Source organism: Clinocottus analis, unplaced genomic scaffold (assembly GCF_023055335.1).
Source record: "Clinocottus analis isolate CAN_PGR_092001 unplaced genomic scaffold, fCliAna1.0.p SCAF_6, whole genome shotgun sequence".
Classification (NCBI taxonomy): Eukaryota; Metazoa; Chordata; class Actinopteri; order Perciformes; family Cottidae; genus Clinocottus; species Clinocottus analis.
In genome coordinates this window covers 8,243,309-8,266,860 of record NW_027176218.1, presented here as the reverse complement: position 1 = coordinate 8,266,860, position 23,552 = coordinate 8,243,309, and the positions used below count along the sequence as shown (strand labels likewise).

Sequence of the window (23,552 nt, the reverse complement as noted above, 5' to 3'; positions counted from 1 at the left end):
GGTGGTAAAGGTGCCTGTTTTGTCCTTGGGGGGGGCGGGAAGGGAGAGTTGAAGGGGAGAAAGCTACTACAGAGAGGGCAAAACTTTGATCCCATTGATGTGTTGCAGGAGGCTGTGCAGCTGAAACCCAAGCCCAGTAACATGTCAGACTTTGTGAACTATTCTAAGCATCAGTTGCTGACGCCAAGACGAGGGGTGGGGGTTTCTGGGGGCACATATGTGCCTCCATAAGAACTCCCAATAGGAACTGACTGCCACTACGAGTACCATCTGACTCGCAGTCCCTTATTCCGGTTGTGCAATAATGCTGTTAACAGCTCCCATATCACAGTTCACAGTCCCACATGTGAGTCCGGTGTATTTAATGCCCCAGAGGGTGTATTGTAAAAACGTTTTGTCCAGTGTTTGGTCAGCGAGTGAGGTTTAGTGCGAAGGTAGATCGCTAGGAGCTGTAGTGACCTTGGGGCTGCTTGCTGAGGGCAGGACAGAATTCCTGAAGGGACACATGGTCTAGAGTGACAAGGCCATCTGCTGTAGCGCCAGCAGTAGGAGGAAGGTGGAGGGGGTTGGACACGGGGCTGTTGAGAATTCCTTTCGCTTGGGTGTGGAGGGAGTCGATATTCTGGGATATCACTGCTAGCACTCCGTCGGAAAACGGGTTTCTTTGGAATTTTTCAAGCGCAAATCTGACGGAGAATTTTTGAACACTTCATGGTGAGAGGGGATCATTGCAGTGTTAAATGGAGAAAGGTATTTTTCTGGCCCTGCAGCTCTCCTAGAAGCGACTGGTGATAATGGTCTTGGTGTGTTGCCGTTTTACTTTGGTGGATTCAGTTTCCTCTCCATCTCAGCACAGCCGCAGCTGAGAGAGCGGGATCTGGTAGGCCTTCTGGCAGCGACCTCTTGGAGGATCATTTTCAAGGGATCTTCTTTGGAGTTGTTCTGTGCATGGCAAGGATCTACTTTCTTGCTGCCTCACTGAAATTGCATGGCCTAAACGAATGAATATTTTTATGAGGCGCCTTGCACCAGAGATGGGCCAGGACCAAACCAAGCAGCAGATAGAGAAGGGCCTGAGGTTGTATCAGTCCAATCAGACAGACAAAGCCCTGCATGTCTGGACAAAAGTGCTGGAGAAGACCTCAGATCCTGGAGGGAAGTTTCGGGTGTTAGGGTGCCTGATAACGGCTCACTCGGAAATGGGAAAATATAAAGATATGCTCAAGGTAAGACTCCTAAAGAACAGTATGCTACATACAATTACTGTAGTTAACTATATATATATATATATATATATATATATATATATATATATATATATATATATATATATATATATATATATAATACGTAATGAAATATGGTCTGCTCTGCTCTAAATATTAGTGCTGTCATTAGGTTGAGATAATTCATGTCAAGACGATCTCACATTTTCACTAAATTGTAATCATGTTCTGCATTGCAAACGGTGCTGTTTCTGTGTGCCAGTGATTATCCTATTGATTTTCTGTCAGCATGTCCACTCAGAACTGTTAGAGTTTATGTTGTAGTAGATTTCTACAGCGATTAAGTGACGATTGAACGATAAGAGGTCAAAGGTCACCTTCTTGATTCCATTTACAGTGATCTTGAGAAGCATGAGTTAATTTGTGGCTTCCAGACGATGCAGAGTAAATAAGTGACCTGCAACCCGAGTATCAGTGTGGGGTGTCTTGTTGACATAACCATCTTTACTCAAGTAGCACCCACTCTCTTTCACTTCGCTTTAATGAAGACTTTGTAAAGTAGAGGCCCAATGTCTTTGAATAAATGCATCATATAATTTGTCTTTTATTCAGTATCTTATTTATTTATTCCCATCACCTCACTCTCTCTTTTTAGTACGCTTTAGATCAAATTGACACGGCCAGAGAAATGGAGGACCCAGACTACCTGACAGAAGGCTACCTGAACTTGGCGCGAAGCAATGAGAAGCTGTGCGACTTCCAGAAAACGGTTTCCTACTGTAAGACCTGCTTAAACATGCAGGGCACCACCGTCAGCCTGCAGCTCAACGGCCAGGTTTGTCTTAGCATGGGCAACGCCTTCCTGGGCCTCAGCGTCTTCCAGAAAGCTCTGGAGAGCTACGAGAAGGCCCTGCGCTACGCACACAACAACGATGACAAGATGCTGGAGTGCAGAGTCTGCTGCAGTCTGGGAAACATTTATGTCCACCTTAAGGTACTTTTTATAGAATTAGCCAGATTGTTCTTGAAAGCTGATACTTAGCAATACCTTTTCACCAAATATCTTTAACAATGTTGATTGAATGGCATATTATAGACAAGGAGTCTGAATAAGAACATTTATTTTTCTGTGAAACACATTTTGACTTATGTTTTCTATTTGGCTAAAAACATTCATTGGATTGCACGTGTGACTTGATTGCGCAATCAATACTGAGGTTGCCAACGTATTTGCAGAGTATGGTAACACTGCAGAGCATCCAAACAAACATCATCAATGGTTAGCTCATGGGGCATTGTGAAAGGAGGGCGGAGTGAGTGCCGGGGGTTTGTGTATTACTTTTGACATCAGAGATTTGTAAGAGTAATCCCTTGGCTTCCTAGGGAGGATTGGTTTCAATGGGATTGAGATGAAGCGGCATTTGGAAAATGCACTCAGATGTAACAATATTTTATGAAAGCAAACATAATTTGCCTAGTATAAAAAAATAGTCTTTTTTTAAAAAGACTCTTTCTATGACAATTCGAACTTTTGATTTAATACTGTCACTAGTTTAAAAAGACTTTTGACTAAGACACTTTGGGATATCTTACTCATCAATAACTTCTGCCAACAGGACTATGAGAAAGCCCTGTTCTTCCCATGTAAAGCAGCTGAACTTGTCAATGACTACGGCAAGGGTTGGAGCCTCAAGTATCGAGCCATGAGCCAGTACCACATGTCTGTCGCCTACAGGAAACTCGAGCGCCTGCCGGACGCCATGGAGTGCTGTGAGGTATTGTTTTATCGCTCTCCAACACTCAATAACTGTTCCAACTGTACTCTGAATCTGGACTCACCCCCACAAAGACAAACTGACATAGCTTGTGGAGAATGTCACAGTTTTTGTTTCTTCACAAAGTCCCTGTCCCCTGATGTCTTTGGCCGTTTGGATGTCGGAGTTGCAAATACTGTAGATGTGCTGACAGGTGCAAGCGCCAGTTGTTCTGTTGTACCAGGCCTTAGACCTCGACAGAAATATGCTCATAGAGGGGCTGGTTTAAAGTGTTAATGAAGCTTTAGTCTTCACTCCGTTCTAATTATGTACCGAGGGTGAAAAATAGCTTGATGTCATTGCCTTGGAGCGTAAAAGTAAAGGAACAAGACAGCAGGATGCATTTCATATTTATTACTTCAGCCAAACACATTTAGACAAACAATTTACACATGTTGTCATATTTGGAATACCAGGGTACAAGAGCAGCCCTGGAGGTGAAACAACAACGCCTCTTGTTTTGCTTCAGCTCGCTTCATTTGAAAATGTAGTGAAACCGCTGAATTAAATAACTTAAACAAATGCTCTCACTTACAGAATGTTTTAGTTAAATGCAAAGTGTAAATATTTTTCATTCATAATGAAACTTAATTTTAAGACGCATGTTCTACATTATGGTATATATAGTTCAATACTGCCGTTTAATTTACATAAGCTTTCAATGAACCTGACTAACTTTGAAAGTCCAATTTCCAAATGATCCAAAAGGATTTTTGATCATTTCCCATCATTAGATTTAATAAGAGCTTTGGTATTACAGTATAAGGGGTTCTACAAAATAATGTATTCTCGAAACCCTCTGTCTTACACTTCAACAGGAATCGATGAAGATTGCTCTGCAGCACGGTGACCGTCCTCTGCAGGCTCTCTGCCTACTAAACTTTGCAGACATACACCGCTGCAGGCGTGACGTTGATGTAAGATGGCACCCTCTGAGCAGACTTGATGGGTTAAAGATTATATGTCATCACAATTTGTTTTCTTTAAATGTTTATTGCACTGGCATCTAAATGGTGAGCTTTATTTGGTGATTCTCTTCATCGATCTAGAAAGCATTCCCTCGCTACGAGTCTGCACTGGGTATCATGACCGAGATTGGAAACCGTCTCGGACAATCACAAGTCTACCTGGGAGTTGCAAAGTGTTGGCTTCTGCAGAAAGAATTTGACAAGGTATATATATATATATATATATATATATATATATATATATATATATATATATATATATATATATATATATATACACACACACACACACACACACATTACACTTCAAATATCACAATCTTAAGACTGACATTGTTTTTTGTTTCTTATAATAAGTGCCTGCCTCACTGTTTATTTTCCAGGCTCTTGATTCTTTGCAAAGAGCACAGGAATTGGCAGATGGGATGGGAAACAAGGTAACTGATGGTACACAGGAAGTACGGTAGAGCTGCAACTTTTAGTCCATTACTCAATAAGTTATTTGCAGAATTAATCGGTCGGTAGTTTAATAATCAAATAATTGTATTAATATTGTTTTAAGTAAGAATAAATAACAGTGTTACAGACTGGATAGGACTTTCCACGCAATAGGAAACAACAGGTGGTGGTGATCGAGGCCACTTCCGGCTGGAAACCAGTGACCTTCTGAGTTCCTCAGGGATCTGTGTCGGGCCCTGTACTCTTTGTTGTCGATGCAAATAGTTTGCTAAGTATGATATACGATGTATATTTTTTTGCGGAAGACAAAAATATTTTGAGCAGTTACTGAGAAAACTGACATTGGTCTGGGGTCCTAATTATTCCTTATTAGTTACAGAATATAGTATGGTATCACAGCCGAGCCGGTCGTCTACTTTTGGATTAATTGGTAGGATTTCAGTGGGAACTTCGTAAAATGATTCCCACTAATGTGTTTCTCCGAACAAGAGAAATCACTTCTTCATACTTTGTGCTGTAAAAAGCATTGAATGCGCTTCCAAAAGATGTAGGTCAGGCTCTCAGTTAAAACACTTGTTTTAAAACTCTTTAAAACAGATTCGATAAATTCAGGTAAACAAAGGATATTTTGTATTATTATGAAGCGTATTTGTGAAATTATTGTGGTAATTTTTTGTCGTATTCTTTGTTTGCTCTAGCTGAAGAAATGTATGTATTATTCCAACACATTTAAAAACATATTTTTCCATCTAATAGACAATGACCTTTTCTTTAGTACCATTTAAAAATGACCTAATCTTTGGTTCCAACCCTTCACCCAAGTGGTATAAATCACACGTACAGGTCACATTGACGGTCTTTTTCTGATTTTGTCTGAAGCTGTGTGCGCTGAAAGTGCACTGCCTGAGTGAAGGGATTCATCGAACCCGGGGGCAGCAAGAAGAGCTCAGAGATCAGGTGGTGAAGTTCCTGCAGTGTGTCGAGGAGCTGGAGCTCTACTGCGGCATGTGTGGAGAGTCCATCGGGGACAGGGACCAAAAACTGCAGGCCTTACCCTGTTCCCACATTTTCCATCTCAAGTAGGTGTTCTAGCACCGCAAACCAGTGTACGAGAGTGTGATTTTTTTTTTGTGTGACTACACTATCTACTACTACAATCTACTTGCATTAATAAGTGTATTTCTTGATTTTTACACGTCAAAAGACCGAAGAAGTTGATACTTGTCTGTATTATTCTTTCAGGTGTCTGCAGACAAACGGCACGAAAGGTTGTCCCAAATGTTTCAAGTCCTCAATGAAGCCTGGATTTGTGTGATCGTGCGACTGCGTTTGTGCGTTGGATCTGCAGACAAAGCGTGACGCCTCACAGGCTCCTGTCTGATCTGAGAGAAGCAGGCAGCCTCGGGATGTGCTGAAGATGTTTGAGGAGTAATAATTCACTGCTCTGTGAAGAGGAAGCTGAACTGAACCCAGAGCGTTGCCGAGTGCGGCTCTGAGGACACGATCAAGGCTTCCATCTTATTACCAGACATCAGTCTGTGAGTTGCAGCTGAGGGTGGAGGTATAACGGACTGATTTCAATACAAGCTGAAGAAGTAAGAACCTACAGTGTCTCTGGTGACTCTCTTTTTGTTGCAGGATTTAAATCTAGAGGAATATGGACCGCCCAAAGTGCATTTATAACTTGTATTTGCGATTTCATGCATTAGAATTGTTTCGTGAAATGATCTCCAAAGATCTTAGTCACAGGGTTTGTTCCAGTTCTGATAATACCTTTTACACAACATCCACTTTTTCTTCCATCGACAGTTTTCTGATTATTTATTTTTGTATCAGAGCACAGAGCCATTTCTGAATTTAACTGTTTCATACACAGCATATTTATTATTGTATTCATGTACATACTATTCTCATGTTAATTTGTTTTAAAGGTTTGATTTATTTGAGGTGTTACGTAAAACCTAAAAATGAGGTAAAAACTCTTAACTATTTCAAATCTAGTATGTTTTTACAGAACTGGTTCATGCAGCTGTTGTTTTCTCTTATTCATTAAGATTAAGGAGCCACATCAACACACATTGTGTTCGTAAAAATTCCTTTTCTGTCCATGTTTTACTCTTAAGTCTGACATCAACATAATATTGTTGCAATTTAAGGACAAATATTGTTGAGAAGGAAACCTATTGGGAAAGGATCTTTGACCAATCACACACTTGTCAGGTAACCATTATCTGGAGGAGACACATGCAGTATGTTTAATGTAGTGCTTTCATATTTATAGTCATATGTAAATATGTATTAATTGGTCTAATGTATGGAGATTATTAACTTGCAGAGGCATTGTAATCTTAAGGGGGTTTTGAGGGAGAAAGCCAAAAATCGCATTAGATCATGTTGCATGTTTTATTCATAAGAAACAAAACAATTTCATCAAATTATAAATCTGTGTAACTGCATTTACTTATTTCAGAATTGTTTAATGTAGTATTTCTTAATATTCAGTGGCTTTTACCATTCATATTCCTTATATATTTGTTCAATATATTGTTCAGTATATTCAAGTAATATTGTGATTTTGGAGAGAAAAGCCTGTCAATTAAAATAGTCGTGGCTTAAACATAGTTTTTCTTACAGTAGGGTTTCCCTAAAGAAAACTGTAAATTCCCCTTAAGTTTCTTTTTAGTAAGACTGTAGTTGTACAAAATACTCTTTTAAAACACAAATCCTTTCAGTCGAGTGGTCAAAACCGGATCAATCTTTTTGCTATTTACATTTTTTAAACATTTATAATTAAAGCAAAGAGGTGACGTACCTTTCTCACACAATACTGTAGCTTTAAAACATAAAAAAGATATATTTTGTTTTGTCTCAATGAAAGGCAAGTATGGAGACAGCATGAAAGGAGAGCGAGCAACACATGTACTGTTACAGCTCAACACCTGTTTCTCAGGCACCACGACGAGCACCTCGATCTTTTTTTAAGTTGTGCATCCAAAATAATGTTGATTCACTGTTTGTTAACCTGTAGTACAGTCAATGTAGAACTTCTAAAACATGGATATCATTTACACTTTTTGTTCTTGGTTCTAGGGTATAAATGAGATTTCACTCATCTTCGACGATTTAAACTACCTCGGTATTTGCCTCTAAGCTTTGAACTCCCCAGAGGAATTAATGCAGTAATAACACAACATTGACATACATGTAGTAACATTCTTATGTTTTTTTTCTAGACATGTTGATAAAACCATGGTTCGAAGTATTTAGAGGCTGACTAGAATGCATTGTTAATATATTTATGCATTGAGTCAAACCATGTTACTGTGTCAAATATGGAAACATTTCATAATGGAAAATAAATGGCACTGAAAGTGAATACAAGTTTTCTGTGATCTTAGTGCTGAGTGACTATTGTTTTATACATAGATATATATGTGGGTGTGAGTGTATTTGTTATGCTTTCATCTGCAGTTGTCTGCTTCCATCATTCAACAGCTGATTTTTCGTATGAGGAATAACGTGTCCTACTAGTTTGCCGACAAGTTTCTGGGTTGTACCGCCGTCACGACACCTGAAGAGCAGGAAGGAAGCGCTCCTGTTACCTCAGTGTACGGGAACACTTCAGCCGGATGGCAGAGATTTCATACTCTAAAGAGGACTTACTTTGTCCTCAATGCACTGAGATTTATTATCTTCCTGTTCTCCTAAAATGTGGACACAATATTTGCAGAGTTTGTTTACAGAAATTCTGGGAATGGAAAGGATGCAGAGAATGCCCAGTGTGTCGCACTGTGTCTGTCCCTGGGAGGCCTCCCATCAATTTGTCACTGAAGTTAGCTGCGGAAGACTATCAGGTGCACAAGACCGACGGGAATCAAGATTTCTGTTCTGCTCACCACGAGAAGCTGAAGATTTTTTGTCACAATGACCAGGAGCCCATCTGTCTGGTCTGCCAAACGTCAAAACGGCACAGAGTTCATGACTGCTGCCCAGTGGAGGAGGCGGCCGAACAGAAAAAGGTAGAGTAAAAATAGAAACTGCAAAAATTGCAAGAGGATTAACTGCACATACACTGCAACACAGGAAACACCATGATCTCTGAGAGCAAATGTGTGTTGCTACTGGGGTTGGATTTCTTTTTATTTTAGCGGATAAATTGGACTGCAAATAAGTATTAATTTCAAGGTAATTGTTTTCTCAATCAATTGATGAATCGTGTAGCCTATTAAAAACTGGGCATCACAGTTTCCCAGACCAACCAGTCTAAAACTCAACAAAATGAAATTGACAAGGATTTAAGGTGCAGGAAAAAGAAACAAATTGATTATTGAGAAAGTTGCTAAATCTTATTTTGTCTTCTGACTACGTTGCTTCATTGTAAACATTGTTTCAGGTCGAGATTTGAACTCTTAATGATTCTTTTTTTCATCATTTTAGAAAGAAATTTCGGCAATGCTCGAGTCCTTGAGGAAAAAGCTCAGAACACTGAACATGACCAAAGTAGACTGGGAGGACACCAAAGAGTACATACAGGTAAAAGTTATTAACTGTGAGTTTTGTTGTACCTCTACTCTGACTTTCCCTATTCATGGAGGTGGATTGTTGTTAACAGGTTCATTCTGAATTTCCAGTATCACTTGTTCCATTTGCTTTTGGTTCAGAGAGGTAACACACTGAGCTCGGCACACGAGCATTCCTTTGGTTCATTGCTAAACATAATCAGCTTTCTCAACACGACAGAGCCAAGCTCATCAAACTGAGGAAGCGATTAAGGAGACGTTTGAGAAGCTACACCGCTTCCTTCAGGAGGAGGAGAACAGTAGAATAAAGGTGCTCAAACAGGAAAAGGACGTTAAGACCCAGGTGATGGCCAAGAAACTGGAAAACATCAAGGTCCAGATCGAAAGCCTCTCTTCCACCATCAGTGACATTGAGACATATCTCAGAGCAAAGGACTTACCATTTCTACAGGTACATTTACTGCTGTGTTTACACATCTACATGGCAATTTAAACCGTAAAATGAGAAGAGTAACATCTCCACACCGACTCCAAAATATGACTGTATGGACAACATGTTAATCCAAGTTTGGGGATTATGAATGCCGGTTTCCAATTTCAATGAAATGGTTGAGATTTTCCCGTCTGAACCACTGTGAGAGACCGACCAGTATTTATTATGATTATTTCAATGTTTCGTTTTCATGTTTGTACTTTATTTACAGTTCTTTGTCCCCTTACAGTCGTGTGCAGGTGTTACTCTTTTTGTCAATGCTAATTTCCAAAAGATTTGTATCTACATGTGATTTGCATATAACTCCACATCTAACATTATGTAAATATGATATTTCTTTACTTTCTTTTTTAACCTAAGGACTACAAGGAGATGAATAAACGGTATGTACGCCTCACTATCTGCCATAATTAGCAAAGTCTCCATAAGACAATGTTGCAGTTAGTTGAACTTGTTTCAGGGCCAAATGCATGATTCAAGAGCCAGAATGCATCCGAGATATCCTGATCACCTCGTCAAAGCATCTGGGATTACTTGGGTTTGGAATTTGGAAGAAGATGGCCAAGATCGTCACATGTGGTGGGTGAGCACAGTGGCTTAAAGGTAAAGTTTAGTATGAGGGATTTTCAATCTACTAAATATGATTTATATTTCCAGTTCCCATCACTTTGGATCCAAACACGGCTCATTCCAACTTAACGTTTTCTAAAGAGCTGACCAGTGTGCAATACAGCAGTAAGCAAATTCTACCTAACAACCCTGAACGCTGCACCAGTCGTGTGTGTGTGCTGGGAGCCACCGGCTTCACATCCGGGAAGCACAGCTGGACTGTGGAGGTGGGCCAGGGGAAAGACTGGTACATCGGAGTAGCACAAGAGTCCGTACAAAGGAAGAGTACCGTCTTCCTCAACCCAACTGAGGGATTCTGGGTGATCGGCCGGTGCAACGGGGACTCATTTGAGGCTCAGACCTCGCCTCGCACCAAGCTTGTGCTGAAGCAGAAGCCTGTGAAGATAACTATCCAGCTGGACTATGACAAAGGAAAGGTTGTTTTCATCAACGCTGCTGATTCGACAACAATATACACATTCAAAAATAGATTCACAGAGAGGGTTTTCCCCTACTTGTCTCCAGGATTGAAAGAAAATGTGAAAAGCTCCACCCCACTGACAATCTGTCCTCAGACTGTCACAGTGGATGTAGAGTAGACTCACATGCATTAGACACAACACATTAGAGTTGAGGAGGACGTTCTTGAAAAACAAATTTTTTCCGACTATACTTCAAATAACTAAAGTAGCACTTAAATGACAGTTATTCATATCACTTTGTAGTTTGTCTTTCTTGATGAAATTGTACTTTCTTGATTCTTGTTGTTGTGAGTTTGTATTCATGGTTGAATGCATTTATTGTAAGTTGCTTTGGATAAAAGCGTCAGTTAAAGTGAATGTAATGTTATATAATGAGGAACAAGTTGCAGTTTCAATATGTATTTCAGGGTAGCAGCAAATTACATAAATCCAGTGTATACTATGATGGTTAGTGGGGCAACTATATAAACTGTATATTTGATCAAACGAGACGTTTTCAGACATTTGTATCGTTTATTCTTGTTCACAATAAAGTTTCTAGTTATGTGAAATTACAGTGTATATTTGTTATCATTAACTGTCACTCTCTTTGTTTTTTGGTTTCCTCTGTGATGACATATCTTTCAATTTAGAATCCAGTTTCCTTTGCAGATAGGCTTTCTTGTTGGGGTCCATGGATTTGTCTTTCTTCCCACTCCCTGCATACAGAACACCTTCTTTGCTTATTCTCATCCGAGCATGAGACTTGGCTTTATCTCCACAGCCGTGGACCTAAAAAGGGGTTTACAACATGACAATCACATCAGAAAAACAACATTTTCATACATATAACAAATCCACACCCAATACTCCTCTTACCTATGGTATTTGGTATATTACCTATGCTATTTATCAATCTACAATATTTTGGTGTGAGTTGCCTAGTTTTGGTGGTATTTGCTATTGAGACATGTTTCGTTATGTTTTGGCACTACAGGTATATCTGTGAGAAGGCAGATGTCTTTATGGCATGTATCTCCAAAACTAGGCAACTCACACCAAAACAATCTAGGTTAATAATTAGCAGTACAGGTAAGATAACAAATATTTGTTTGATTTTGTGGTGATCTGTCCCTTTAAGCTGTTTAATCAATGCATATCAATGTCTTTAATTTATTTTTTAAAAGGAGAAGAAAAAAAATACAGCCTTTCTTGGCACTGTCCATGCATTTTGAATACAGGGACATTGTCTAATAAACACACACACAACTACTATTTGGTTGGGGTCTGCTCCTGTCTTACCTCTGGTATATGATGACTGAGACAATACTGCCTGTTGCAGAACAGGCAAAGCTGTCCAAGTAACAGCACAGAAGCTTTACACTTGACAAAGCTGCACACGCTTTCGGCCTTTATGACAGCATTTAGGAGTGTGTCAAAGTCCTCATCTGCAGCTGCAGCAGCAGCGATGCCGCAAGCGCCTGTCTTCATTCGGTTCTTTCCTGGGAGAGAAATGGTTAAGAGTTAAATCGTTGCATACACATTGGAGAAGACAAGTTAGAAATAACACTAAGAATTAGGTGTTAGGTGGTATTAGGTCTATATTACAAACCTTTAGCAGACTTGGGCTTCTTTGTTGCCTGAGCTGGTGGGATGTTGTTCTGTTGCTGTTTCTGTTGAGCATGTTCTTCCCTCTTCTGCTGCTCCCTTTTCATTCGCTCCAAATGTAAATTTTTCAGGTCTAATTGCGGTTGACCCAGCGGCTCTGTTTGGGGATTGGGGATTGTTTCTTCTTTTTGAGCTTCTTCATCTTCATCTTCTTCTTCTTCTTCTTCTGCTGCTGCTGCTGCTGCTGCTGCTGCTGCTGCTGCTGCTGCTTGTGTTGGCCTCTCAGCTGGTGTTGACACAAGAGGCCTGGCCACCGTGATACACCTGTCTTTACCCTCACCCTTACTCTCGTGCACGAGGCCCAGCTCTTCAGCGATCTGGTGGACCAGCAAGCGGTCATGAGAGTTAAATGATGATGGGAACTGTAGTTCTTTCTGACCTAAGTCCTTCAAAAAGCTCTCCACCTGCGCTCTGATCTCAGCACATCTGTTCTTCTTCTGCTCTTCCTCGGTCAGTGCTGTCACGCAGGACTTTGTGTGCTTCTCTGTACCAGCAGCATTTTCATTACTGCTGTTACTGGGGGACTTCTTTTGTTGCTGCTTCGCCCTGCTCGGAGGCTGATCTTTAACCTTCTGTTTGGTGGATGTGGAGCCGCTGGCATTAGCCTTTGTGTCTTTGTGGTCACGGGTGTAGTTCTGTGGCACAATGTCTTGGATGTACTCGAATGCTGTTCTGACCTCACCAAACTCGGTAATATGCTTGATCAGGGACTTCAGGAAAGCATGACTCTGGACTGTCTGGGTGTCGCACACAACAGCGATCTGACGTCGCGCACGTGTCACAGCCACATTAATCCTTCTGTCCTCTGCCAGAAATCCAACTTCTCCTAAAATAAAGCAGTGAACAAATACATCAATAGCTGCTGCAAACAACCATGGCGTGCCAGAAAGAGCTAAATAAGTTACCCTTTCTGTTGGATCGAACCAACGACAAGACCACAGCCTCTTTCTCTCTGCCCTGAAATCCATCCACAGACTTTATCTCCAGCTCTGGATGCCTTGCAGAAAGTTTCTGACGCAGAAGATCGACCTTAACAGAAATAACGCATTAAAATGCAAGTTAAGTATTAAGAGACACAATTGTAAGAATACTTTTTAGATTTGTTTTTTTAATACGGTGAAAGTGTAGATTTATTGCTTTGACACAGTACAGTTGTATTAGTTGAGTTAAGAAACATTTCACACGGCAATACCTCAAATCCGTGACTTACTTGTAGATTGTATGGAGCAATAACAGCGATGTCTTTAGCTTTAACTCCGGCTCCAGTCAAGGCCTTTATGTGCAGTTCAACAATGTCGACCTCACCTGAGGAAAAACTAAACTGTGTTAGATCCCACAACACACTCACTGCAATACCATTTGATCTATTGCAATAAAAATGACTAACCCTGATTGCCTTTAGACTGCTCATCTGTGACCTCCATCTCACTCAGGCCGCAGCCGGCAGTGTCAATGAGGAGAAGTGGTGTGCTGGTCTCTTCAACACAGGCGACTCCTGGTAAATCTCTTTGGCATCAAAGAGATAATTTTTTTCACACTTTAATGATTTATCATTCACTGAAATAATGTGATGTACTTTCTATCATCAAGCTCACACTCACTTTAACAAGTGGCTCGCTACAGAGCTGTGAGCCATTAGTCTTCCCTGGTACATCTCTTTGGAGGCCCAGTTCATGATGGCACTGTTCATGCGGTACTGAACTGTGAGCATACGGACCACTGAGTCCCCATACATCTGGATAAGTCTCTCCATGAGACTGAGCGACAGGCCTTTTGATGCAGCCCTGTGGAGCAGAAAAATAAAACAATGTGCAGCAAACAAAAAATCAGGAACAAGATGTTATGAAAAGGCAGAAAAAAATGTTTCTGGTCAATGGCATCAAACAAAAACACAAATTTTCTGCCAAAGTTAGAAAATGTTTTCTTCATTTCATGAGAAATTTCTGTATTTGTGTTTTTTTGTGTTGTGTCAGTGGTGTGTTGTGGGCAGGGCTCAACTGGAAAAAGGAAGATGTCACACATTTCAGTTCCCCAATCAGTTTAGAATTGGAGGAGTGTTGCACTTAAAATCTGATAAAACCAACACCAAACAGTCCTGATGAAGCAGATCAGCAGAGATTCTAAGTGTTAAAGCTCAGAAAGTAAAAAAAAATACTTCCCATGTTGTTATTTAAGAGCTTAATCAGATTATTTGTCTTACTTAATCATAAATGAACCATTCTGATATGTTTACAGGAGCTCTAGGGACATTTTTTAAAGTTTTGTCCCAGGAAAAAAACAAAATCTTGAATATTATTTGCATATGAATGAAAAGAGCAGAAAGCCTGTTTCTTTACTTTTGTGATTTGATAGTAGGTGGTAACTGCTTGTAGTCTCCAGCCAGAACACACTTGCGTGCTCTGAGCAGGGCGATCCAGCAGCTGCTCTCCAGTGCCTGAGCGCACTCGTCTATCACCACCCAATCAAAATGCTCCTCTGGCAGGAACTTCAGCGGGCCACTGCCACTCGCACCTGCAGACGCAGACAAGTGCGCTGTGATTGCCTTCATCATCACTCCAACCGCTGATTTACATTTTCTTCATTCAACGCCAATACTGACCTGTGTTGGTTGATAACACAACATCAGCTCTTTTTAGGACCTGGGATATGGCTGTTGCTTCCCTTGATTTGAGCTCTTTTCGAAGCTCCCCTATTTCTCTTTTGAAGTTCACCCACTCTCCCTTTTCACGCTTTTTCTTCATTCCAATCTTAAACATAAAAAAGATGTATACATAAGAGATCGGTCACAATGGCACACATGCCAGTTGAAGCACACACTAACCTACTTACAAATGCTTTATCGATGTCTTTACGGATGTCAGCGATGATGTTTGCATTGTCACTCTGTGCAAGGATGGCGTCTAGTGAATGTTTCTGGATGGACTCCAGAAGTCTGGCAGGGTGACCCAATCTGAGGACCTTTGCCTTGCACCGAGCCAACCTTTCCACTAAATTATCCACGGCCACGTTAGAGGGCGCACAGCAGAGGACCTACACAAACACAGAATTCAAATGTGAAAAAGACCCTGTCTAGACTGAAACAAATATTCACATATATACTAATACAAATCAACTTTCTGCACCTTTTGGCCTTGTTTTACTGCTTGCAAGATGATCTCCACTACTGTGGTGGTTTTCCCAGTGCCTGGTGGTCCATGAATCACAGCCAGCTCTCTCTGAGACAGCGTGAAGGACACAGCTTCTCTCTGAGAATCATCCAGGTTCGAGTTGAAGAATTCTACTTTATCTGATGAAACAAAATAGCATACACAGAATTGTTTGTGGATTGTATGATTCATGCAACGTTTTGAAATTAGTGTAGACTATGTGGTAAAAGCTACCAACAAGCACAATTTCGCAGAGCAACTATCTTTATATTATATTTGCTTTGTAAAGTTTCACTTACTTGGCTGTGATTGACTGGATGGTGTTGAGTCTCCAAAAAGAACATTTATCAGATTGGCAGCTGGTCCATTTCTGTATCCATTTAATGTATTCAAGGCACTGCAAGCAAAAAAAACACAGAGAAAATAACTCATTTCAAGTTTTCATAAAGTCCTTATATCTGACTCACATAAAAATCTCACTCACCTTTTCATCCGTTTATAGGTGACGTCATTTGCCAACTTTAAGAGGTTGTGAAGCGCATCCGTATCAAAGCTAAGGCCATCATTTGAATCGTCGAAAGCTACACTTATAGAAACTTGGCTGACCCTCGTCACTATTCCTGTGCCGATCTGTGAGGCTGGGGTGCATCCACTTGTGTCATACAAGCCGACTATATCCCCTGTAACAAAAGACATGTCAAGTTACGCAAAATATGAAACTAAAGTCACAAAGAAAACCCACAGATCACATGTTTTATTCTTCCATCTCACCAGATCCAAAGCTGTTGCTTGGCAGAGATAAGAAACCAAGATGCTTTCTTGGCTCAAGGGTGATGACTGTGCGACCGTACAGGCCTGTGGACTGACTTCCTATCTGCAATTTCAGCAAGCAAACTCCTTTATTTTGAAGATCCTTGAGAGAGATGTTCTCCTGCCATATCCTGAAGGCAAAAAACAGAACACAGTCATTTTATAGTTCCATAATTGGAAGTGCAGGATCCTGTGTTTTTGGAGGCTTGACCTATGTCATTTAATGTCGTGCTCATTAATGCCTTTATTAAGTAAAGTATCACAGTCTAAATGTTATGTTACATACCTGGTCTCCTCTATTTCAGCCTCCCTCTCCTCCTGTAGAAGTTCAAGTGTCTTGGACACAAATTGTTCAACCGCCATCACTCACTAAAAAGAACCCAAGATGATCAGTTACACAACAGATCAGAACTACTTCATGTAACCAGAAGGGAAAAAACTAACTAACTGTTTTAATGTTACGCACCAGGTCAAATATGACTGATGAAACCTGTTGTTGTAATTTAAAGACAGGTTAATGAATTCTCCCATTAATGAGGATGAATCCCACCAGTGCTGGAATGTAAAAGACTACATTTATGAAGTATTCATTATTAAGTGAGTGACTCAAAGTTTTAAGAATCTGCTTAACTTTGACATGAAAACATGAATCCACTATATAACAATATAATCAGTATAATAGTGTAATACTGTGGGTACATTGGTGGTACTTCTACTGAAGTAACGTTAAAAAGCATGTAACGTTACACTTCTTCCACCATCACAGCGCATACATTAGGTAACGTTAGGTCACCCATTGCTATGAAGAGTAAAGTGCATGAGGAAAAAACGAGCAGGATAAAGACAAATATATGCTCAAGCGTCATAAAAGCTCAAGTTAGCTTGCCAACCAGACAGCATTCTTGCTTTAGCAACAGCTAGCAAGAAAGAAAGACACTCACCTGTTAATGATGATGTCTGAATAAATGCTTGTCTGTATAGAAAAGAGCCGATGTTAATCACAACTTGGACAGTCTCCCTGCTAACATCTTCAATCGCACAACACCAGTGTGTGTGTTGGACTCATGTTGTCTTTCGTGCTACTTGTCAGTCTTCCGGCTACACTGCCGCCTAACGACCCGGATGACGTCTCGACTCCCACGCGCGCACGTTTTATTTTGAAAAACCCACAACGCGGAAGTTCCCCTGCTCCGTTGACGCGACTAAAAAAAACACGTTGAGCTAAATTGTCAATCACACTGGCACAAACCCGCCCGACAGTCAGAACCTGCTTGCTCATAATACATGTTGTGTCTCTGCAGCGTGAGCGGTTCTGTGTGACTGCAGAGCGAAGCAGGATATGCTGTTTTTTAATCTACCACATCTCTGTCTATCAGGAAGGAAGGAAGCACTTTGCACTGCAAAACCTGCCGACTCTGAGCTAACCTGTTTTTATATTTCACTGTTCACTGCGTTTTTTTAGAAATGAGAACGACATTATTCCTGCTGCTGCTGCTGCACGCCATCTCATGCTGCTCGCTGGTCAGTGCCACTCTCTCCAAAACTGATGCGAAGAAGTCGCACAAAGCTGAAGTTGAGGTGAGTCTAATATATCATAATAATAATAATGTATGTTATAACTTCATGTCTGTACCATGGCATGCGTGTGTGCTGTGTTATGCTGTCAGTTCAGGGCTGACAAGTCGTCTTCTGTCGGCCAGGCATGCTGCTGGACTGGGCACCATGTCCTCGTGTCATCTATGTTAGATCTGTCACTGAGATGGGTTTTCTTTTTTATCTCGCTGTTTAGGCTTCTCCAGCTGAGTTGTCTGTGCTGGAGAGAGGCCTCGTTGTATCGGATCCGCCCTGGAAAGACATAGTGAAGGAGGAAAAGAGACACCGGGCTCAGATCAAGAAAAGCTTCCAAGGACCGGTGCTTGGATATGTCACCCCTGTAAGTCACCAACATATTTACTGTATCCGTTGTTGCTGTTCTGCGTTTGACAACACAGCATTAAGTCATATAAGTTATTTCAAGTTTGTCGATGCAACGCTCACAGGGATATGTGCAATGGAAGTGTGTTTTTGTCCTTGCCAAACTGTCAGACAAAAAAGACTGGTCCTTGATGATCGGACAGAAGAGACGGGTTCTTGTTCTGTGCAAAAATGCTTCAGAGTTCAGCTGAAAGTGTCTCTAAATTGCACATCTTATTTTTCCATCCTCCAGTGGAATTCCCACGGTTATGATGTTGCCAAAATGTTTGGTGCTCAACTAACTTCGGTGTGTCCAGTTTGGCTTCAGCTGCGCCGGCGGGGACCTGAAACCTTTGATGTTACAGGACTCCATGATCATGACCCAGGTAAAGGATCCACTTCAGCAATGGTCAAATGGAAGTTTTTTTCTGGTGATTAATGTACATAAAGAATTATTTTTGTCTGTCCAGGTTGGGTCAAAGCCGTACGCAAGTCTAACAAAAAAGTCCGGCTGGGTGAGTAGATGTCCTCACAACTCTGTTGATGTGTCCAAGCGCTTTCAGATGAGACTCTATTGTTTGGTTATTCATTTTCTTTACCCTCAGTGCCTCGGCTGTTATTTGATGGCTGGTCTTACCAGGACTACATGAGTGTGCTGGGGAGTGAAGATGAAATTGAAGAGCTGGGAAGTGAGCTGGTGGATGTTGCAAAGGTAAGTAAGCGTTGTGTTTAGCTTTCACTCCCTTGCAACAGTGTTTGTTCTGCATCTGTCTAATAAAGCTGTGGCCTTGCAGACTGAAGGTTTCGATGGTTTCACGTTGGAGTTGTGGAGCCAGCTGGGAGGTAACAAAAGAAAGTGAGTTCTTCTGATGACACATCTGTATCTGGCTATCATATTTGTATTTTTGTCTGAGGTGATGACAGAAAAACAAATAATCAAATGTCAAAATCTCCTCTGTGCAGGGAGCTGGTCCATTTGGTGAAACACGTATGTGAAACCTTGAAGGCAAAAAGATTAGACTGCATTCTTGTCATCCCACCTGCTGTGACGAGGTGAATTACATGTGTTTTCTAATTTCTAAGCTAACCATTGTTTTTAAAGTAAACCTTTGGTGTTGACTTTCCTTCATATTTTTCCTTTTCCATCACAATCAGTGACGGGCAGCCGGGTATGTTTGGCCGGGAGGAGTTTGACCAGTTGGCCCCGACGGTAGATGGATTCAGCCTCATGACGTACGACTACTCCAGTGGTGCCAGGTGAGTGTCACAGACAAGTGATGTCAAAGGATGCATTGTGGCAGCAATGGAAATGTTTCAGGGAAGGGGCAAGGGTAGAGACTTCTTGTAGCTCACAGCTACAAGAAGATACACAACATTAATGTTTTTTTAAATTTATTTTTATAGACCGGGCCCGAGCTCCCCCCTGCCCTGGGTAAGAGATTGTGTTCTCCAGCTTGCTCCCAACACTCAGTGGAGGCAAAAGATCCTGCTCGGACTCAATTTGTATGGCCTGGATTTTGCAGGCCAGGGAACAGAGCCAATCCTGGGAGGAAGGTAAGATAGTACTGCGACTACTGCTGGAATACCTTATTTATATGTTTATATGTTTCAATGTGATTAAGCATTGTAGTAAACATTGTCAGGCTCCCAATGGATGCTTCTAAAAAAAGAATCAAACTTTTTGCTTTCTTCTTCCTCCCCCTAAAAACCTGACACCTATATTACCCATAATGCAATGGGAGCCGTTGAAAATTCAGTTGCAAATTTGCATGTGTTTTGCAAATAGCAGCTTATGTAGGCTCAAGCCGCAAGCGTCAACCGGTGATGTGGAGCCAGCAACAAAGGTCTGGTAAACTTCTTTCTAACGCCACAACGCCAGATGTTGAGGTCTGTTAAAAAGTTCCCATTCAAAGCTCCTAAAAGCATTGAAAATAATTTCTCCAAAAAAAATCCGTATGACCAAATAGCAACAATCAAAGTTTAGGGGAAGTACGTGACATCACATATTTCCAACTAGCCCGCAGCAAAAACATTATCTTGATTATTTCTTGGTTATATCATGTGAAATTACCAAAACTATTTTAACTCTGTGAAATTGCAAATTTCGGTAAGACAGTAGCTACATTTTAGCAAGAAGACAGAAAAAAAGGACCGATCCTTGAACATGGTCTTAAGTTTATCTCTGATTTCGTGCAGGTACATCGAGATTTTGCGAGAAAACAGGCCAAAACTTCTCTGGGACGACTATTCTGCAGAGCATTATTTTAGCTACAAGAGGTACTGATTTAATTAGATTTAAAGTGAACAAGTCATGGCTCGAATTTTAAACCTCCCACAGCATCTTTTAACAATATTTGTGACATTCATTTTTAGGAACAATGCAGTAAAACATACGGTGTACTATCCGTCATTAAAGGTAAGTCTCTCGCACATGTTGAGCTCATTAAAGAAGCATTTATGTTACTGCTACTTGTGAGATTAACATTTTTAATTAACTTTTTTACAGTCACTCTACCTGAGGATCTCTTTAGCTACTGAACTGGGAACAGGGATTTCCTTATGGGAATTAGGACAAGGACTGGACTATTTCTATGATCTCCTATGAGAATTGGACTGTAGACTTTGGACCAGCAGTACATGGATTTCAATATTTTTTTCTTTTAACACAGAGCACCAAACATTCAGGAACTGTATGCAGGTACCATTTTTTCTGTTTAACAAGTTAGGCTTACATGAACAAGCTGTTGACAGGATTTAGTTAATACTCAAAAATAAATAAACTGAATTGAAACTCAACTTGTTTGAGGGTCATGAAAGTGTTGAAATCTCCTTGAAATTAACAAATCCAGTATTTGTTGACTCAAACTCACAGCCAACACAAGGTACTTCCATATGTTTTATTCCTCATCATTGATGGTATTGTGGAAAACAATTAAACTTGTACAGTTTAGTCAAAGTGCAGTGACTCATCTCCCTTCAACAACAGAGGGTGCATGATAATCAATATGTATAACGTTGAAATGAAAGGGTATATTCTTATCTTGTTCACGAACCAGACATCAGCAGAATCTCTTTAGTCCAAATCCAGAAATCTGTTGTTTTGCTTTCCATTGCCCACAAACATTTCTGCTCTTGGATGCAGCTTAGCTTGCTGTGAAGATGCATCCTTCTCTGACTTTGAACATCCTCAAAACTGCATCTGCTTTCTCTCTCTCTTATTTTTAAATAATGACATTTGATTGTGTGGCATTTATTGTGTTTATAATAACGGCATTGAAAAGTAATGAAGTTTTATTAACAGTGTTGCCAAACATCGGTTCTGACCCAGCATCTTCCAATATTTGTCCGAGATGAATGTTTGATTACATGAATATAAATGTGGAACAGTTGAATTTGAATGCTCCTGATGTTCATCTTTTTTATTTTATTTTGCACTGGAGAGCAGGATTAGATTATTTACAGCAAGTGAGGTTGACTGCATATTCTGGCCAGTTATTAAGTGTCTATCTATTACGACATGCACAGCATCTTCTTGACTTGCTGAAAAACAAAGAGAAACACATGAGAGGATTTTAGAAAAGCCAATTAAGTATTTACAAAATGATATTCAGTGCTCTGCAGGTCTGCTCACCTGTGTACGATCCACCACTGTCTTTCACAAAGTCTTCCACGACCAAGGGTAGGTTAGCAAAGTCAGGCCTCCGCACCAGTTCAAACACTGACGGCTTTCAGCAGAAACAGTTACCGTTATTTCGTACATTAACACTAGAAGATATGAGTATATTACCTTGATGTATTTCGAGGAAGACTAACCCCTGTTAAGCTGTAGCCATTGAAGATCCACCGCTGTCCCTCAGTGGCACAGCACAGCGCCGACACTCCTTGTCCCACTGCACAAACAGGCTCTGCATACAGAGACGCAAAAACATATCACCACACCGAACACATGGATTACACACTGACTGCTTTAATAAATAAAAATAGCCTCACACTCACTTTGGTGAGAGATGAAGTGTGTGAGGATGCGGTGCAGCGAGCCGCTGTGAGCCAGGTCATTCAGCGCTCCGGGACAGTCCGGGATGAGCAGCACCTGGTATCGAGCACCTGAAAGAGGTTCATCATGACACAACTGAGCAGCGTTCAACCAACGGCACACAATAAAAACTGACTAATGACCATGAAGTAGATCTCCTCACCGTCTATAGATTCAAGTTTGGCGGGTGTTGCGTAGGGTTTCAGATTGAAGTCTTGCACCCATCTAGCAGTGCTTTCATCCACTCCAACAAAGTCTATCGGCTTCCCCTGCAAAAGAAAACCCTGTATGAGGCCGATCTCATCCCTCCGTTACTGTGCGGAAGTTTCAGAAGGATGCCGACGCAAAACTCAGGTTAGAGACAAATCTAAATCTTGGTTTTAGTCTTACAGCAGTATTTCAGATCCGTGGTTCTCAACCTTTTTTTTTTTTTAGTGGAAAGTGCTCCCTAACTAGTGCAAAGCATTTTTGGTCTAATAGACAGTGCTGTGCCATCAGTGTCTGATTTAATATATAATCTACAATTCAGTTTAAGAACTTATATTTAATAAAGGATTTTAGAATTAATGCTCATTTATTATATTTCTTTTACCCCCTGGGGTGCCTTCAAGTATACCCAAGGGTACAAGAACCCCCATTTGAGAACCAATGTTTTATATCATGATCATTTTACTCTTAATTAACACGAAGTAACGAGTACAACTGTTTTCAGATTAACACTGTAGAATGAATGAATGAATGAAAAGTACTTTATTAATCTCCAAGGAGAAATTTTTTAAAAAGAAAAAGCCTTTTAGTTTGGCATTTTTCAGGAAGGAATAGCCTTACCCCAGGTGTGGCTGTCTGGAGATTAAACACGGAGGTACAAAGGCTGAAGGACTGATGGAAAGACGTCGCCGACACACCTGAAGAAACGAAACACACCTGTTCAAACGAGAGCTCGTCTGTGCAGCAATAACACGAAGCTTGGTTGTGATGCTAACCTAGCTAGCAAGTGACGTTGACCAGAGATACGAAGTTAAATTAACTCAACAACTAACGGTGGCTGAACTCTAAATCACGCATAACCCAGCGCTTCACTTTATCACATGAATTAACGTCACAGTTCACCAGTATTTGACAATAACGTCACATCAACTCGCACGCGCTCATGAACCCACCTTGAGGAGACGCACTCGCCACAATCAAACACGTGGGTTTTGCAGACATTTCATTTACCTTCCTGCTTCCTCAATAATAATTATGTTTAGCTGTTTTGAAACGAATAAGGAAGATAGCTGTGGGTGAAATCATTCAAGAGAAATCTGCGAAGAGGAAGTAATGTCAGCTGACAACAACATCCGCTGAAGAATTTCAGAATAAAAGTTCACTGTCACAGAAATACAACACGTC

General features: G+C 40.8%; 5 protein-coding genes across 6 annotated transcripts; 3 read left to right on the top strand and 2 right to left on the bottom strand.

Moving 5' to 3' along the window:
- Window positions 1-593: 593 nt before the first annotated feature.
- Window positions 594-7,807, top strand: rapsn (receptor-associated protein of the synapse, 43kD). Its single transcript, XM_068603516.1, has 8 exons — window positions 594-1,226; window positions 1,882-2,220; window positions 2,843-3,001; window positions 3,859-3,957; window positions 4,090-4,212; window positions 4,392-4,445; window positions 5,347-5,546; window positions 5,710-7,807. The coding sequence occupies exons 1-8, from the start codon at window positions 1,002-1,004 to the stop codon at window positions 5,780-5,782; spliced, it is 1,272 nt and encodes a 423-aa protein (XP_068459617.1). The 5' UTR covers window positions 594-1,001; the 3' UTR covers window positions 5,783-7,807.
- A 289-nt stretch (window positions 7,808-8,096) lies between these two features.
- Window positions 8,097-10,746, top strand: LOC137803733 (zinc-binding protein A33-like). The gene is made up of 6 exons (XM_068602450.1): window positions 8,097-8,486; window positions 8,905-9,000; window positions 9,208-9,438; window positions 9,841-9,863; window positions 9,941-10,059; window positions 10,138-10,746. The coding sequence occupies exons 1-6, from the start codon at window positions 8,097-8,099 to the stop codon at window positions 10,686-10,688; spliced, it is 1,410 nt and encodes a 469-aa protein (XP_068458551.1). The 3' UTR covers window positions 10,689-10,746.
- A 341-nt stretch (window positions 10,747-11,087) lies between these two features.
- ighmbp2 (immunoglobulin mu DNA binding protein 2) lies at window positions 11,088-17,276 on the bottom strand. The gene is made up of 16 exons (XM_068603008.1): window positions 17,116-17,276; window positions 16,461-16,543; window positions 16,136-16,305; window positions 15,849-16,044; window positions 15,664-15,761; window positions 15,341-15,504; window positions 15,048-15,248; window positions 14,818-14,965; window positions 14,555-14,729; window positions 13,820-14,002; window positions 13,606-13,724; window positions 13,429-13,523; window positions 13,124-13,247; window positions 12,163-13,044; window positions 11,853-12,052; window positions 11,088-11,342 (listed from the first exon to the last, which is right to left on the bottom strand). Exons 2-16 carry the CDS (start codon window positions 16,535-16,537, stop codon window positions 11,145-11,147), a joined length of 3,030 nt encoding a protein of 1,009 aa, XP_068459109.1. The 5' UTR covers window positions 16,538-16,543; window positions 17,116-17,276; the 3' UTR covers window positions 11,088-11,144.
- Window positions 17,277-17,377: 101 nt separating this feature from the next.
- chid1 (chitinase domain containing 1) lies at window positions 17,378-21,611 on the top strand. Of its 2 annotated transcripts, XM_068603661.1 has the most exons (13): window positions 17,378-17,752; window positions 17,964-18,107; window positions 18,381-18,513; window positions 18,598-18,642; window positions 18,733-18,839; window positions 18,922-18,983; window positions 19,091-19,180; window positions 19,283-19,384; window positions 19,532-19,559; window positions 19,651-19,681; window positions 20,324-20,404; window positions 20,501-20,543; window positions 20,634-21,611. In XM_068603661.1, the coding sequence occupies exons 1-12, from the start codon at window positions 17,639-17,641 to the stop codon at window positions 20,512-20,514; spliced, it is 951 nt and encodes a 316-aa protein (XP_068459762.1). In that variant the 5' UTR covers window positions 17,378-17,638; the 3' UTR covers window positions 20,515-20,543; window positions 20,634-21,611. The 2 variants fall into 2 exon arrangements, with proteins under 2 accessions (XP_068459762.1, XP_068459761.1); XM_068603660.1 differs by having other exon boundaries at window positions 19,532-19,681.
- On the bottom strand, window positions 21,011-23,492 carry gatd1 (glutamine amidotransferase class 1 domain containing 1). Its single transcript, XM_068603662.1, has 7 exons — window positions 23,321-23,492; window positions 22,989-23,065; window positions 22,324-22,429; window positions 22,124-22,231; window positions 21,941-22,032; window positions 21,759-21,852; window positions 21,011-21,667 (listed from the first exon to the last, which is right to left on the bottom strand). The coding sequence occupies exons 1-7, from the start codon at window positions 23,367-23,369 to the stop codon at window positions 21,552-21,554; spliced, it is 642 nt and encodes a 213-aa protein (XP_068459763.1). The 5' UTR covers window positions 23,370-23,492; the 3' UTR covers window positions 21,011-21,551.
- Between the last annotated feature and the right edge of the window lie 60 nt (window positions 23,493-23,552).